The following is an 18,236-nucleotide window of genomic DNA, read 5'->3' on the forward strand; positions in this document are numbered from 1 at the left end:
AAAGATTATCATGGTATTTATTCAATGAAATGATAATTAAGTCCTAGCCATTCAGACTTTGCTAAAGCTAATAATACCTTCAATCTAATCATACTTACTGTTATATGTATGTACTGTTTTGCAGTTTAAGTACAGAGGTAGATTTTATGTGAAACTTACTCTTAATTGGAGAAAATGAGGCATTTATTCTGCAATAGGATTAGAGTAGACTTTTTTTTTTTTTTTGGTACCAGGGATCGAACTCATGACCTTGCACTTGCCAGGCAGGTGCTTACACCACTGAGCTAAATCCCCAGTCCCAGGAGTAAACTTTTTGATTTTAAAAATTTCATAAGCTAACCTGATATTCATAATGTAAATAATTGTTTAGACTTTCATAACATTATATAATATCCATGTTTTAGTTAAATTACACAATCTCATCTTTTAACAAATGAATAATGCTGTGGACGGTAATTCTGCCTCACTGTGTTTTCAGGTATCCTCACTGAACACAAGAGTAGTATGTTAGATCATTATCAACATTTTTAATAGAATCTATTACTCAAAAGCCAGTAATTGGCCAAGCATAGTTGCACACACGTATAATCTCAGCATGTAAGAGGCTGAGTCAGTAGAGTTACCACAAGTTTAAGTACAGCCTGAACTATCTAGTAAAACCCTGTCTCTAAAAAAGCCAGTAATATCACCTCTCAAAAGCCAGTTCAATAGGGCCAGGGATTTAACTCAATGGCAGAAGCGCCTGCTTGGCAAACATGAAGTCATGAGTTTGATCCAGGTACAAAAAAAAAAAAATCCTTTTTATTTTTACTATTAATGAAGTTTGCTTGACATTATTCAAAGAACTGCTGACATTTAATATTGTTCAGAAGAATAGCTATTTCTTATTTTAATGATATCATGTTCTCTAACATTTCATCTTTGTGGTGTTTTGGGTATAACTTTCAAAAACAGACTTAACACTATATAAACTATGTTCGTAAATTAAATTGAGAAAAGTTCTATTGTATTAATTAGCATCCTATTGAAATATAATTTTAATTTTTACATTGTTACATTTATTTTATGGGTTCCTTTATTAATTCAATTAAGTATGTATATGAACCACTTATAAAAACTCTGATAGTTTATAAATAGAATTTAAAATTAGCCTATTTGTTTTCTTAGAAGTCCTGTGATACTTTTTCTACACAGAAATTGTCTCTCAGAAATTGTGAGATTTTTAGGGACAAATTTAGAGTAAAATGTCCTCTATATTTATCAACACGCATATTTATTGGCTTCTTTTTAAAACCTCTCTCATTTTAGAACACATTTGTTGCTATAATTTTGTAAGTGTACATGATAAAAATCAAAATATAAAAGTATATTGACTAATTAGATTATACAAAATCTTCAGGAAGTAGTTAAAGCACCATGGACTACATCAGGAACTGGAAATATAGGAAAGACCTAAAAAGACAAGGTCTCTGCTCTGACAATATTTACATTACTATGAGGAACTATAGTCAATAAATAAATAAATATATAAGCAATAATAATCATAAAATAAGAGGTATTAGTGAATTAACAAAATGTAACTAATTTACATTACAGTAAACATTGTAGTTTCAGGAGGTAACATCTAATATGAATTCCGAATGGTCAGAAGATGCAAATATTAAAAAAAGGAAAAGAGAAAAATCAGTAAAAGCCAATTTTCAGAAACTAATTTCCATATTAAAAAGAAGAATGAAAACTTCTGGAATTATCACAGATATTTAGCATATGGACACGCCGAAAACACATTTTTATCTTCATTATTATTACTGTTTTGAAATAAATATAAACTAAGTCCTAAGTGTAATATATATCCCAAATATTCATGGGCTGTAGGTAGCCTTCATATCACAGTATCTTTTCTGTTATAACGTCTTTTTATTGGGATTTGATAAAGCGATATGAAGAATGTGGATGTCTATAGAACTGAAAATATACAGACTGTGCAACTCAACATTAATAGGAGTGATATGATAATAGATGGAAAGTTATACTAGAATACCATTCAGATGTTAAGAACTAATGGGTTGGACCTGTATATCTGTAACATCTCAGTTGAAACAGCTTTAAACACAATGTTAAATTTTTAAAAGCAAGTGGCAGAATTATATGTATTTTGCATAACAATATTTATATAAAATTTTAAGACACATAACAGTACAACTATGGCTTACATGTACACATACAGGAAATAAACATAGGAAAACATGGTCAAGGTTACAAACCAAAACCATGATGATGGTTGCTTTTGGAAAAAGGAAGCGGCAAGGGTCTGAAAAGGGAAATGAGGTGAGGTTTGGAGATAATATTTAACTTCATGCATAATTTTTTCTTCATGTGTAATCTTTAAAGAAAAAGCAAAAGTGATAAGGTAATTTAGAGTGGTGATACATATTTATTATATTAAACTCACTTTTATGTGGTTTTTCGAACTCCTGAAATTGATTGGAAGTGTCAATATTTGCAAGTGGTTATTCTGCAGTGAAATTACAATTCAATTTTATTTTCATCTTCCAACTGCCACAGTAAGCAGTTTATTAGTACTAGATATTATACTGAATTTTGGATACAGTAGAAATTTCCATTTAGGATGAGATGCCTTACCCTATTTAGACTGCTATCACAAAATACTGGAAACTGGGTGGCTTATAAATGATAGAAATTTGTATCTCATAATTCTGGAAGCTAAGAAGTCCGAAATCATGAAACTAGCAAATGTATTATCTAGTGAGAGTTAATTTTATAGGTCACAGATTACTTGTCTCTTATCATATTTGTACTCCTAGAACCTAGTACAGTGCCTAACACACAGTTACTATTCTGTAAGTATTGAATGAAATGTGGATAAACAGACACATGAACACTACAAATCATGATCAAAGATGGAAAGAGCAGAAGACAGAAATCAAATGTTAAATCTGTAAGGGGATCATCTCTCTGACAAGGATAGCACAATGAAGTAGGCCCAATGATAGAAATTACCAGCATGAGAGACCCATTGCAAGGATTGGTACTTATCTTTATACCCTGCTTGGTACTTGTCTTTATACCCTGAGTTTTCCATAAATTTTTGCTACTTTTTCTGTTGTCTGCCAGCGTTTTCTATGCCCATAAGCACAGTTCCTGGTTTTCACCTAAATGAGTATGCTTTATTAAAATACTCATACCCAGTCTTGGAGCCAAGGTTACAAATCAGGCATATACCTAAGTACATGATGATCTTCACTGTAAAATAATCCCCTGTTTTCCTAGTAAAAAGATCCAAAAAAGGTTTTAGGCCACTTAAATATAGACTTTTAGGAATATAGATTAAGAAGTGTGTATATGTTTTGTACCAATTAATTTATTTATACAGGTATATTCAGAACACATTATCTAAGAAGTACATGAATTTTTTTGTTTAAATTTTAAGGAACCAATTTAAGATTACTGTATAAATCTTAAGTAATTTATACAGTTTCCCATTTAACAGCATATCATTTGTATTTCTATTTTAGTTGTTTAAGATATAGCAACTTTTTACTCTGAATGGTGCTCATTAGAAATTTTTTATTACAAACCACAAGACCTTGTTTTATATAACACAGGATTTTTTTTTACTCATTCTTTAATAAACAATATGATTACATTGATCATTAAAAAGCTTGTTTCCAACAGGAAATAATACCACTAACTATGACATCACACTTTCCACAATATTAGTCTTTTTAAATTTTTCTTTTTTTAACAGCTCCATTAAGATGACTTCTGTAATTATCCCACACTAGCACTATTTTGTCTAGCTAGTGTGTCTTCTTCACTGTGTGACTTAGTAAAGAAATTAAGAAAATAACCCACGATACAGGGGATTTTGCAAAATCTTGACTACCACTCATATTCAGTTAACACTGGGAGAAAGTTTTCTTATGTTTGGCAATGTACTATAAATTTATTTCCTGAAACTTCTTCTTTAAAAAAAATAACAAGAGTAATTGTACCTTCATTAGTCCAGTATAATGATTAGGAATGAAAACCAAATTGTTGGTGTATGTAGTATTAAGTAATGATCAAAATGTGATTGGATTAACTCAGTTTTCTGCTTTAGAAGTAGGTCATAGGAAATAATGTATATATTTTTATTTCAGATTAGAGTGTGTGCCTCTGTGTGTGCATAATGCCATACTTATTGGTCTTTCTCTAGTAATTGAAATAAAATTTTGTGTAGTAAAGATCAAGTAAATTGATTTGCCTAGCATAAGTAGATAGTTTGGAAAAAGAAAGCAAGTTCATTTCTACATGTGATTTTGATGGTAGAGGACATCAAAATGATCAGGTACACTTAGATTATTCTATGTTAAAGTCATGCAGCTTCTCAGTTTTCAACATTAAATATACTATTTACATATTTACATATGTTTCAGGGAATTATTGGAATTTTGAAGTCATGAAAACATCAAATGAACCAACCTGCAACACCTGGGATTCAGATTGGAAGATAAAGAGAAAGTTTAAAGAATGTGGCCTATAAAGGCGGGTAGTACCTGGAAATATTAACTGACATACTGTAAAAATGAGATCAGTTTTTAAGCAGTGGAGGTTATCTTAATCCAACATCAAGGTTTAAGACAAAATGTACAACTAAAAACTTTACAATCCTCCATCTCCTATTTGAGAAAGGTACTAACATTGGTGAATTATGATTTTACTTAGTTGGAATCACTCATTTTTACACATGTAGACCATCCCCAGGAGTTAAATATCGGTTATTTAATGTAAATTATAATGGGAAACTGATATTTTCATCATGGCAGATTTCAAGGACTTGGTTTCAAACTGAGCCGTAGCTTCCCAATGCATTCTGTACAGTCTAGGAAAAACTGTGCTACACTGGCCTATTTTTGAAGGCCATCATGCTGTGTAATATGAGGATATCATCTTATTGCTGATATCTTTGGAGAGTCCCAAGCAGACACAGAAAATGAATGGAGGCAAGGAGTGTGACGGAGGGGACAAGGAAGGAGGTCTTCCAGCTATACAAGTTCCTGTGGGTTGGCAGCGCCGCGTGGATCAAAATGGAGTTCTTTATGTCAGGTGAGCAATTATTTAATTCCTGTGTTACCTCCAAAGTTGCAGTTCCAAGATTAAGGAAGATGGAGTCTGTTCCTCTTTGAGAAACAAAGTATTGACTGACAATACATCAAATGTATTTGAGTAAATGACCTCTGTGCTAGAAACACAAGTATGTTCATTCTGCAATGTTTTGCAATGTGAATTGCCTTAGAATACCAAAGAGAATCAAGCGTTATTACCATAGTCAGAGAAGAATGTAAAATTGTTTATATAAATCCATTACCTTTTGACAGTATTACTGTGTGTTTCAGAGATTTCGGCTAGGTTTTCTGATTCTAACATTATATTTTCATCTATAGACAGTTTTAATTTTTAGACATTTTAATGCCTGATATTAGGTAAAAGCAGTTCCCTTATTTTTCTGCATTTTTTAATCTGCTTCCTTGCATGCCTAATTCACTGAAGTGAAAGGATAGAAAGGCCACGAATGAGGGGCTTATCCCATAATGAGTAAGACAGACAAGGAGACTTGGGATAACTTTTGCAGAGTGTTTCTATTACTGATGTGGTTAATAAACTGCTAGAAATACTTCGTTACAAAGTTCTACAAGATAGTGGGGATATATGTTTATGTTTATGATTGTTCTAGATCATAAGAGAAAACATTCATCTGGGAGTGAATGACTCTAAAGTCTTAATACTTGGGTTTTTTTTGTTTGTTTGTTCATTTTTTTTGTTTTTACTTCATCTCCGTCCTTAGAAAATATAAATCAGATTTTTATATGGCTGTGAGCTAACCAAATTAAGTTTGGGGATTAAAAAACAACTTCAAGTCTAAGATTCTGTCAGTGATATTATTGATAATTTCCCAGTCTGATAGACTATTACCTGGTAATCCTGTTAGCATGAGCTCTCAAAATCCAAATCTATACACAGAGACTCACTATGGAAACTAATTTTCCCAGATAAGTTAAAATGCTTTTAAATGAAATCAAGCCAGCATGGGTTTGTTTGTGTATCACTAATTAAATTACTACTTGAATGTGTATGGGAAACGACCATTTTCTATACTTCTTATCTCAGTCCTAGTTCACTTGTAATTTTTAAGTTAATCTCCAGCCGCTCCTACTTTATGTGCTATTGAAACTATAACTTTTCTACCTGTTTCCAGTCTTCTAAGTTTTGCCTACGCTACAAGACTTGTAACTATTTTTATAGTAATTATTACTCTCTGAAGCTAATTAAAGAGCTACAGCTGAATGAAAGGACCCAATTGACTGTGAGGAAATGTTTGCAAAGTACATGGGGTACACTAAGAATTTAGGGATATTTGTACTCAGTTTTAATTTTAAAGTTAAATTTCTTTAGGTTATTTTATGTATTTTAAATAAATGTTGGACAGTGTATTTTTACCAAATTCATTAATTCTTAATGTGAAAATCCAGTAAGGTGCTTTTTGATAATTACAAAAAAAAAATGAAAATTACCAGATCTACAAAATACCTTATCTTCCCTAGTATGGTAGAACTCCAGTTTGAAATGTGAAAATTATTATTCTCTGCATATCATCTATAAAACATAGCCTGAATAAATAATTTAACCTAGTTAAGAATTTTCTTTTAAATTTGTATGCCCAAGTTTTTTATATTTCTATAAAACAAAACATGGACTGCATTTAAAGCTGGTTCATTTACAAGTACTTACATTTTTATAGAGGCAGAGTTGTTTATGTTTGATAGTATAATGCTTTTATTTATGAAATGGAGAGTATAATTGTTTCTGGATAATTCTGATCAGTACGCTTACATGAAGCTTTCACTAAATAGTTATAAAAAAGACATTCTCAAATAAAAAGTATATAAAGTTTCAAAGCATAATATGAATATTTAAGTTGTAAGATTGATATGTTAATAATAAAAGTCCTAAAAAAGAAATTACTTATTTTAAGTTAATTCTTATTGTAAATAAAAGCCAGGCTCATTCTACTACCATCTGATATATTAATACCTAATCTGTAGACATGAAATTGATCAATATTATCATGTTTTACTGATTCTTGTGACAAGGGTAGTAAGATACCTGCCTAGTTGCCAACCAGGAGAACTACAAGATACCTTTTGGCCAACTAACAGGATATTTCCTCAAAACTTTCCCATTCTTGTCAGTTCTGCTCGATTTTTCTCCCCTTCTCTGTTTGGTTTTGCTTTTGAGTATAATTTTAGTTGAGTCATGCTAATCAGTCTTCAAAGAAATACACCAGTGTGGGGGATAAGAAATCTGGCTTGTTTTTTTGTTTTGTTTTTGTTTTTTCTAGAAACCTGTGTTTTACATAAAGACAACTTCATTTTAGACTCCAAGATAAACAAGAATGAGCTTGTTAGGTCCAAATTTTTTATTGGAACCATAATATGTCCTTCAACTTTAGTTTTTCCTCAAAGAGCTTTAAAAATAAATCTTATAGTTTAAAACGATCATAATTACTTTTAGTACTTTTTTTGTTCTTTCTTGCCTATTTCTGTCCTTTTTAGTACATTTTTTCCGATTTATGTCCTTTTTTAGTTCACTCTAGGTTTTCAAAACTACTTTTGTATAATTTTCTATGAAGATCTGTCTTTTTCTTAGAGAGATTTTGTTTCAAAGGAAAGAATGATAGTGTTAAAGGCTATAATTTAGTAGCTAACATAATACTGATAAAGAAAATGCTTTTCACTAGTGGAAAAATATCCTCTGGAGGATGGTAAGACTATATATTATGCATTTTTTCATATTTATATGCAGCCAAAATTATTTCCTGATGTTTTTTTAAACTATTTTTACAGTCCCAGTGGGTCTTTGTTATCTTGCTTGGAGCAGGTTAAAACATACCTGCTTACTGATGGAACATGCAAGTGCGGCTTGGAATGTCCTCTTATTCTTCCCAAGGTAACCGTTTCACAGTGGGATAACAGCAGTTTTTTTTTTTTAAGGTATTTTATATATTTGATTTTCTCATTTGGCATTTCATCTAATATTAGTTCTCCAATCATGTATTCATTTAAACATCCTTTATGTGCATTTTGAAATGCTTAAATATTGCATAATAATTCAAGTCATTTCAAAGGTGACAAACTTATATTCATAATAAATACTTCATCAAAACTACCACTGCACATTTTATTAGAGCTGTGACTATCTTAGTACTTTGTACTGCAGTAGGTTTTTTTTTTTTTTTTTTTTTTGGTCTTTTTGAGATGAAGACTCACTGTGTAGCCCAGGTTGGCCTCAAACTACTGTCTCAGTCTCCTAAGTACATCAGTACTTTATTTCAATGCTGTAACTCTTCAAATTAACAGTGTTACCGTTAGCATCGGTGTTAATAAACCTTTCAGAGATATAGTATTTTCCTAAAATCACAAAGCTGAATATTCACAGCCAAAATATAAAGCTATTTTATTCCTTTATAAGGTAATAAGAATAACCATATATAATGGTGAAATATAGTTTGCTATAGAAGTAGATCATTATGCTTTGTATATGTTATAATACTGATTAATAAATAAAGATTAGTAAATAACTTCTTCCTTGAGTGTCATTGTATCCTAAAATATTTGTATAAGTAATATCTTTTAAAAAGAGTAATAGATTTTTTAACTTAGTGAAAAGGCATTAATATAGAAATACAAGGGAACCAAAGAAAAAGCATGTAGAAATGTCATAGCTTTTATTTTATTTCTGTAATTGTACTTCAACTTTTTTATACTGTTAAAACACGAGGAAGTATCTATAATTAGAAACTTTATCAGATGTACATCTCTCCATATATGTATCATATCTTAGAGTTAGTATAATTTTCATCATTTTGCCAATTAAAACCATGAGTTCAGCTGTATTTGTTACATTATATAAAGTTGCTTTCCTTGATTTCATGGCTGAGATCTTTTTTTTTTTTTTTTTTTTTTTTTTTTTTTGAGACAGGGTCTGTTATGTTCAAGGTCTCAGGCCAGCCTTGAACGAGCTATATACCCTAAAGTGGTCTGAACTCATCGAAATCCTTCTGCCTCAGCCTCTTGAGTGCTAGGATCACAGGCATGTATCACCATGCCCAGCTAGCTTTCCTTAAATTTAAAACCTTGAGAAAAATTTTACTCAAATTCCTTATGATTTAATCAATGGCATAATCTAACTTTTTTCTTTCTAAACAAGAGGATCTTTTTATTAAATGTTGTCACAGACATTTTCTAAACTAAAGCTGTGCTTTTTCCAGGTATTTAATTTTGATCCTGGAGCAGCTGTGAAGCAGAGAACTGCAGAAGATGTCAAGGCAGATGAAGATGTCACAAAGCTATGCATACATAAAAGAAAAATCATTGCAGTGGCCACACTTCATAAAAGCATGGAAACCCCCCATCCTTCTCTGGTGCTCACCAGTCCCGGAGGAGGAACAAGTATGTAACATGGCTAAGGGCTTAGGACCTCTCCTCCCTTTTCTAATACAAGGAGTTGCTGGAATTTACTTAGCCAAGTACTTTCCCATTTCACTTTTCAAATGTATACAATACTTTTAAGATTTATGTATTCTATCATTTTATTACAAAAAGCAGATTAAGTCTGCAAAAGTCTCATAAAATTATTTCCAAGAATTTCACACCCAGATTATCTAGTTATACAAGTTTGTCAAAATTTTACCTGTTTGTACAAAGTTTGCTTTGTTACCTTTTGGAGCACCTCACAGGAACTTGACTTAGGTCCATTGTTATACCTAAGCATACAAATTTAGTTATTGAAATTCTTTTTATCTTGTTGTCCTTCTTTTTAAAGCAAAGTCTGGCTAAGTTGCCTAGGCAAGACTCAAACTTGCAGTTCTCCTGCTTCGGCCTCCAGAGTGTGGGATTTATAATTGTGCACCAGCTCCATCTCTTTTTAAATGGCGAACTTTATTGTCAGTTGCCACTCTTTTTCTATCTTTAGACATAGCATCTATTCCCTAATATTAAATTATGTTATCCTAAATTCATGGTTAAAAATTCAGAAGGCTCACATAGTTTTCAACCCTTTTTATGTAAATATATAAACGTTTATTTTTTTTCGATTTATTCTTTGAAAGGTTTACTTGAATACACATGAAAGTACCTGATAGATTCCTAGCATTTGCGCTTGCCAGTTCTCCTACGCCTTTGGTTCTTGTCATAGAACATTGCCCTTACTTTGTTTGTCGAGTACCGAAGTCTTGTCATTTTAAGTATGACTGTTTGTCCCAGGTATAGAAGAAATCCTTTCTAAATCTAGTTATTATCTAAATTCAGTTAGTTGAATATAGAAATGCCACTATGTTTGGAATCACTGAACAGCAAATAATTATATAAACACATTAATATCTAAGAAAAGGTACAACAAGGTGGTTTTTTCATTAAATGGTCAATCCCATAATAATGCTAGGTTTGTTACTACATATAATGTTCTCACTATATGTCAAGCACAATACCTTACATATATTTAATATATTACTTTCTGAACTACAAACTTTAAAAATCTCTATAACAAAAAAGTAACCTTCAGTTGAATTTATCCATTGCTTTCTGTTGTTGATCTTCAGCATTTCGTATATTATATCCCAAAATAACTCTGTCAAAGAGCTTCTATTATGCTAGAATCAGAAAGTTCACATTTCCCAAGGAAAATATGTTCACAGTTTTCCCTTACTACTCAAGTACACCCTACTTAGACTTCCATGGGCCCTAGCTTGTAAAAGATACTAGTAGAAATCATTTTATTTAACCTGAACACTATCTAGCAAGTAAAAATATATTTTAAATGTATAATTATCCTTTTAAGTAAAGGTACTTGTGATTGCAAACAAAGAATGCTTATTAATATACTTTGAGTCTCAAAATAGGCATGGCAGACAGATAGTATGAGTAGCATCACTTTCATTTCCTATGCCTTAGTGGACTCCCTAGCATTTTCTTATAGAGCCCAGCTAAAGCTTAGCAACCCTTTCACTTAGCAGTCTAAGTGACCACCACAAATTGATGGGAATTGGCATATGAAACAAATATTATTTGCCTCTCTTGTTTAGAAGGCACACCTTCATAAAATAGTTAAGGATCCTTTGGAACTAAAGAACTTAATCCTAGAATTCTGACATGATAGGGTGAAAATTCTGTGTGATGAGCCAGCTTGCTTTTGTTGCCTGTATTCTGTCTGATCTCCAGAAGAACTGAAGGGACTCCAAAAAGCCAGAGAGGGAGAAATGCATTCATGTAAAAAGGGAATACTCAATTGGAAACCAGCACTGTGACTAAATTTTACATGAGAATTCTAGCCTAATAAAAGAACTGAAACATTTTACCTAAGTTAGTTGACTAAAAGCTGTTTTTACAATAATAACTAATTAAGAGCAAAGAAATTATAGTTACAGTGTTATAAACATGATGTGAAAGTAAGCATGATTACAGTATCATTGCATTTATACTTGTCATCATTCTAATTAAAAGATTTGCAATCTGAGTCACTTAATTCATAAAAATTCAGTCTTAATCTCAGTGAAAATGTTGGGATAAAGGTATATTGCTACAGCTGTCTTTAAAGGATTTCAATACAATAACAGAAACATTTATAGGGAAACAAAATTTCTTGAGGAAATGGAGATCATTTAAATCACAGAAGAAAATATTGTGCCATACAAATTACAATTTTCTTTTCTAATTATGTGTTCTTAAAAATCTCAAGTCCAGTAAGGTACTAGTGTCACCATTTTATATGGGGGCTGTCAATCTTAATTTTGCCTACTCTACGTATTATTGGAATGACCAGTGTCAGTATGAATATGGTTAGATACGCATGCTTTCTCAATAAATAGAAAGCGAACAATGAGCGGTACTGAGAACCTTTGGTCAACTAAGAGAAAATAATATTCATGTTTTAAATCGAAATTTAACACTGCTTGTAGAACTTTTTTAACTGCATAGAATCATAATTTTATTTTCAAATTTGTATTCCAGATGCTCTTCTTTCTTCTCCCTTCCTGATGTCTTCCTCTTCTTCCCTCCCTGCTGAGACAAAAGAACTAAGACTATTAACAGAATTCTTTTTCTCTTTCACTCAGATGCAACTCCAGTGGTACCTTCACGGGCAGCAACTCCAAGATCAGTAAGAAATAAGTCGCATGAAGGAATTACAAATTCTGTAATGCCTGAATGTAAGAATCCTTTCAAACTAATGATTGGATCATCCAGTGCTATGGGAAGACTGTATGTACAAGAACTGCCTGGAAGCCAGCAACAAGAACTCCATCCTGTCTATCCTCGGCAGAGATTGGGCAGCAGTGAACACGGACAGAAGTCTCCATTCCGTGGCAGCCATGGAGGCCTGCCCAGCCCAGCATCATCAGGTTCCCAGATTTATGGAGATGGTTCAATCTCTCCAAGAACTGACCCACTTGGAAGCCCAGATGTTTTCACAAGAAATAATCCTGGCTTTCATGGAGCTCCCAATTCAAGTCCTGTTCACCTGAATAGGACTCCTCTTTCTCCACCTTCAGTAATGCTACATGGTTCTCCTGTACAGTCATCCTGTGCAATGGCTGGAAGGACTAATATACCTCTTTCCCCAACCTTGACTACAAAGAGTCCAGTAATGAAAAAATCAATGTGTAATTTTTCAACTAACATGGAAATGCCACGAGCAATGTTCCACCACAAACCACCCCAAGGCCCACCTCCCCCACTTCCACCTTCTTGTGCTCTTCAAAAAAAGCCATTAACATCTGAGAAAGATCCACTTGGCATTCTTGACCCTATTCCTAGTAAACCAGTGAATCAGAACCCTGTTATCATTAATCCAACCAGTTTCCATTCAAATGTCCACTCTCAGGTACCTGTGATGAATGTAAGCATGCCTCCTGCTGTTGTTCCTTTGCCAAGTAATCTCCCTTTGCCAACTGTAAAACCTGGTCACATGAATCATGGGAGTCATGTACAAAGAGTTCAGCATTTAGCTTCAACTTCCCTGTCCCCTTCTCCAGTGACATCCCCAGTGCACATGATGGGGACTGGAATTGGAAGGATTGAGGCATCGCCCCAAAGATCACGCTCATCTTCCACATCATCAGATCATGGAAATTTCATGATGCCACCTGTAGGACCCCAAGCTACCTGTAGTGGTATTAAGGTTCCACCCAGGTCACCAAGGTCAACAATAGGGTCCCCAAGGCCATCAATGCCATCAAGCCCTTCTACCAAGTCCGATGGACATCATCAGTACAAGGATATCCCTAACCCATTAATTGCTGGAATGAGTAATGTACTAAATCCTCCAAGCAGTGCAGCTTTTCCTAGTGCATCTGCCGGAAGTGCTTCTGTAAAGAGTCAGCCTGGTTTGCTGGGAATGCCTTTAAATCAGATCTTGAACCAGCACAATGCTGCCTCCTTTCCAGCAAGTAGTTTACTCTCAGCAGCAGCCAAAGCACAGCTAGCAAATCAAAACAAACTTGCTGGTAACAACAGTAGCAGCAGTAGCAATTCTGGAGCTGTTGCCGGCGGTGGTAACACTGAAGGACATAGCACTTTAAACACCATGTTCCCTCCTACTGCCAACATGCTTCTTCCAACAGGTGAAGGGCAAAGTGGCCGAGCAGCACTAAGAGATAAGTTGATGTCTCAGCAAAAAGACTCATTACGGAAAAGAAAACAGCCACCTACCACAGTGTTGAGTTTGCTCAGACAGTCTCAAATGGATAGTTCTGCAGTTTCTAAACCTGGACCTGACTTGCTAAGGAAGCAGAGTCAGGGTTCATTTCCCATCAGTTCAATGTCTCAGTTACTACAGTCTATGAGTTGTCAAAGCTCTCACTTGAGTAGCAATAGTACCCCAGGTTGTGGGGGCTCAAATACTGCTTTGCCTTGCTCTGCTAACCAGCTGCATTTTACAGATCCCAGTATGAACTCCAGTGTTCTGCAGAATTCACTGACACAGAACATACCTTTAAGAGGGGAAGCCGTGCACTGCCATAATGCAAACACTAACTTTGTTCACAATAACAGCCCAGTCCCCAACCACCATCTTGCAGGTTTAATAAATCAGATTCAGGCTAGCGGGAACTGTGGGATGCTCAGTCAGTCGGGCATGGCTTTAGGAAATTCATTACATCCCAATCCACCTCAGTCAAGAATTTCAACGTCCTCCACTCCAGTGATACCAAACAGCATTGTTAGCAGCTATAATCAGACAAGTTCTGAAGCAGGTATGGTTTTATTAGAAAAAAGTACCCAAAGGTACTAAATTTTTCTACGTTTTTTTAAAAATTTGTACCAAAATATTTATTATGATAAGAAATGATCCTTTCCCCATTCTCTTCATTTCTTTAGTATTTATAATTTTATTTACAAAACGCTAAAAATTTGTATTTTGGAAAGAATAACAGCTAAGGGGAGTCCATGTGTTTCCGTTATTTGTTGTCAATCTGTGTCATTTTGAACATTGTTCAACTGTCGTTTGGTTTAAGAATCATTGGACTATAAACTGCAACAGAAGCCATAGAAGGCAGGATTTCCTGGTTGTGAAACATGTCCTTGGTCTATGCCAATACAAAAGCCGTTTCCTTAGCTTTGTTTGTATTCAGGTAAATGAAACTCACCTTGAAAAATCCAAAAAGGCAAAGACAAATGGATATTATTTTTCTTGCTGCTGAAAATAAATAGGTTAATGGATAGGAAAACGTAACTAGAAGTTGTATGAAATAGGAAACTGTCTTCTAATGTGTTTTCTTATCCTAGTTTGCTATCTTTTACTATTCTTTGTTTGAGAAAATTCAAAAATGGATATTGGCTACTTCCTTTTTTACAAAAAAGTAATAATTTAAGTTTCCTAATAAAAAAGGTGTGAAAACCTGATTTCCAGAATTTTTGATCTCGAAAATGTTTACATTTTCCTGCAGAACTAAACCATTATTTTTACCATTAACATTGAGGATTGAGCCCAAATTAATGTAAACTGTCAGGCACTATTAGTAAAGGAGACAAGTTTATTTAAAAGTAGACACATTAGAAAAGGAACCATGTGCAATACAGTCCTCCAAAATTGTTATGAAACCTGTACTGAAGCACTAACGAGGTAAATTCATTGAGGCATCAGCATATTTGACTGTGAAAATATTAGAAAAAGATTCAAAACCCAATACTAATGATTTCAGATTTGTGAGAAATAACAGGGAAGAAATAAAAGACAACTTCAGAGACATTATAATTCATATTTGAAAAAGAGTGGGCTTGAAAAACAAATTGCTACTGGAAATGAGAAAAGTTCTGGGACCTTAACTAATAAGCTGTCATGTAGATAATGTATAGACTATTATACCACCATACTGGGAAAGCATGATCTATGAGTCTGTTACTGTAGTATTTTTCTTCTAGTTTTTCCATCTTGCATCTACCATCCTTTACAATTTGTTACGTGTTATGTCTTGATATCAGTATTTAATGAAGAGCTGTCCAATGACCCTTTTTTGTTAAAAAGAATTTAAGATTTAAAAGATATGTGAAATGATTAGTTTAAGGGACCTCATGAAATTTTCTTTTCTGAGTGTTTAACAGGATACTTACTCCATAAAGAACTTTCAGCTTTTTACTGAACAATACTCCTTGTTAGTTTATTTCATGCAAATGAAATTTAATCTTATATATTTAGAAAATTGAAGTTACATAAAGTCCATAACTGCTTCAAGATATACCATATTTATTGAGCACATTTTCAATCATTTTGAGGAGACATTTTAGTCTCATTATATAGTTTTGATATTTCTTACCTCAGTTTACTTAATTTCAGGTCTAAAATCATATGTGCAAAGTGTATTATTTTATGAAGAATGTATTTTAACCCATCTATAGTGGAAAAGACCAACATTTATTTATATTCTTGTTTCTTCAGAGTTTCAAGTTTAAACTTACTTTATATCATCATGGTCACTTATTTTCTTGTTCCATGTATTTTATAAAACATCCAACCTGGAATGCTAGTATTGGGGATGTCAAAGCACACATTAAAAATTTATTAATGTAGGAAATGTATTAGCATATAAATAACTAAAAGGAGCAAGAAGAAATGTCTACTAATGATATAGATGTGATTGATCATATGTAAGCTAATAGGAAGCATATGCCTTATAAAAATCTACATCAGTATGAGTTTTTAAAATATTAAACATAGTAAAATTTAATACTAATTAATGTACATAGGTTTGATGTACAGCTGGTATGAAAATGGGCTGATTTACTAATTTACATAACTCTTCTGAGGTCTTTAATGCCGTGTTTCTCTTTGCTACGTAGTGTATTGCATATGAATGTACTGTCATTATAAATGCCTTGCCTAAATATCTATTCCATTGACATTTATTCATTCATCAAATAATCATTGAGGGCAAAGGCTGGGCATTCGGGATAAGACAACAGGTGACAGTCACAGCTATCTCCTGTGAGAGTTTTGCTAGGTATTCTGAACATATCAGTAAGACATTAGGGAAAAAACATTCTTAAAATGTTGCCTGTTGTTATTGAGTTCTTGTCATGTGCCAAGGGGTTTACCTATATTATCTGTAACCTGTGCAGTTTTCCAGAACATAAGGCATTACTCTTATTTTACAGACAAAGAAACTGAGCCTCAGAGAACTTAGCTGTCCAGATCATATGTAACTGAATCAGAATCTGAACACAGTTCAGCTGATTCTCAAATCCATTTTCTTTCCAGCTGCTTCAGTTCTTCATCTGAAATATAGTGTTGAAAAATATTGTTTTCTATTTCAAAATCTTTTAAAATGTTCATTAAAGCACATTAATACATGTGAGAAGCCACATTTGTAAATTCTTGTTATACTTCTATACAAAAGCAGTTATTTTTACCTTCCCTTTAGACTCGGATTTCATAGCATACAGTGATTAGAATGTTTTCTGTCAATGCGGATGAAATGTTCAAAATGCATCACAGGTGGTGACCTTTCTGTTAATGAATTATCACCTCACTCAGAAAAAATGGGTTTCCTAATGGGTCATGTGTTAATGGACCTCTGAAAGAGGTGACTGCATATGCCACTCACGGTGTTCCAAGCATTGCAGCATGGGGGGTGAAGGAGACCCACAGGTAACATGATCCAGCTGCACCCCGCGGTAATGGCTTAAACACAACTCAGGGCACCTCCCACTCACTTCAGTGCCTTTCTTCACTCTCCTGAAGGCAGTTCAAAAATAGTACATTAAGATATTAATTAATAAGAGACTTGCTCTGAAAATGTATCAGTAATTGGTAATTCATTTTTAAAACTCCAAAATACCTTGAAAACCCCAAATATCCCTTTTTAAGCCTATTTGCATTCACATCAAAAACGTACTACAACTCAAGTACAGGAATTAGAGACAAAAACTATGCCAAAATAAGATAAAGCATACAAAATATTTGGAAAACATTTCTAAAATTTAAGGTTATATGAGTTTTTATTTATTTGAGATTTTCAAATTTCCTTTTCAGTAATATTTCTAAGCATTCTTGTAACATACTGTAACATGTACAGGTTTCTATTAGCGTTCTGAATATTAAGTTATAAATGAAGTATAATACTTCCATATAACAGATTTAGATCTTAATAGTAGGATATTTTGTGATGTGCCTCAAATTATAAAACAATACTCTGGTGGATCTGGCAACCAAACTCAAACTTCCTAATTTTCAGTCCAGGCATTCAAATTGCTGAACATAGGTATCTCCTGAAATTAGTAGTGTACATTTAAAACTTTCAGTTTTTAAAGAGAGAGAAAATGCAGCACATAAGTGGTTCTAGCACTTGTTCTGTGCTGCTCTGGAGGAATCCAAAACAAGTGCCCTTGGCTGGCAAATGTCAAAAGGCCTGTGCTTCCTGGGGCCTTTCACTACTGTGCACCTGCTCACCACGTAACCGAGACACCTATGCCAGGACTCAGGACTCTGCCCTCTCAGCATCTGCACAACTGTCCCTGACCTGACCCTGTGATTTTCCACAATTTTCAAAGAAGAAAAAAGTTTTAGGTTATTGTGCTAACTTGCTTAATAACACCCTTCCCTTCTTCCCAAATGATAGCTATTAAATATAACCTTTTCACTTTAAAGTGTATTTTATATTCTATTTTTTCTAATAAAAACATTCA

The 18,236-nt window shown here is 33.4% G+C and overlaps 1 protein-coding gene across 7 annotated transcripts in view; it reads left to right on the forward strand.

Annotated features, from left to right (window-relative positions):
* Mbd5 (methyl-CpG binding domain protein 5) overlaps positions 1 to 18,236 on the forward strand; it is a 407,001-nt gene that overhangs the window by 351,539 nt on the left and 37,226 nt on the right. For all 7 annotated transcript variants that reach the window (XM_063259600.1, XM_063259599.1, XM_063259605.1 and 4 more), the window contains 4 exons: positions 4,440 to 5,109; positions 7,908 to 8,010; positions 9,332 to 9,512; positions 12,173 to 14,308. In XM_063259600.1, the coding sequence (XP_063115670.1) occupies positions 4,997 to 5,109; positions 7,908 to 8,010; positions 9,332 to 9,512; positions 12,173 to 14,308 (2,533 nt within the window). In that variant the 5' untranslated portion in view covers positions 4,440 to 4,996. The remainder of the gene's footprint in view (positions 1 to 4,439; positions 5,110 to 7,907; positions 8,011 to 9,331; positions 9,513 to 12,172; positions 14,309 to 18,236) is intronic.

The sequence above is a fragment of the Cavia porcellus genome, unplaced genomic scaffold (assembly GCF_034190915.1).
Source record: "Cavia porcellus strain 051 isolate PalLab524CR breed Dunkin Hartley unplaced genomic scaffold, mCavPor4.1 scaffold_12, whole genome shotgun sequence".
Lineage (NCBI taxonomy): Eukaryota > Metazoa > Chordata > Mammalia > Rodentia > Caviidae > Cavia > Cavia porcellus.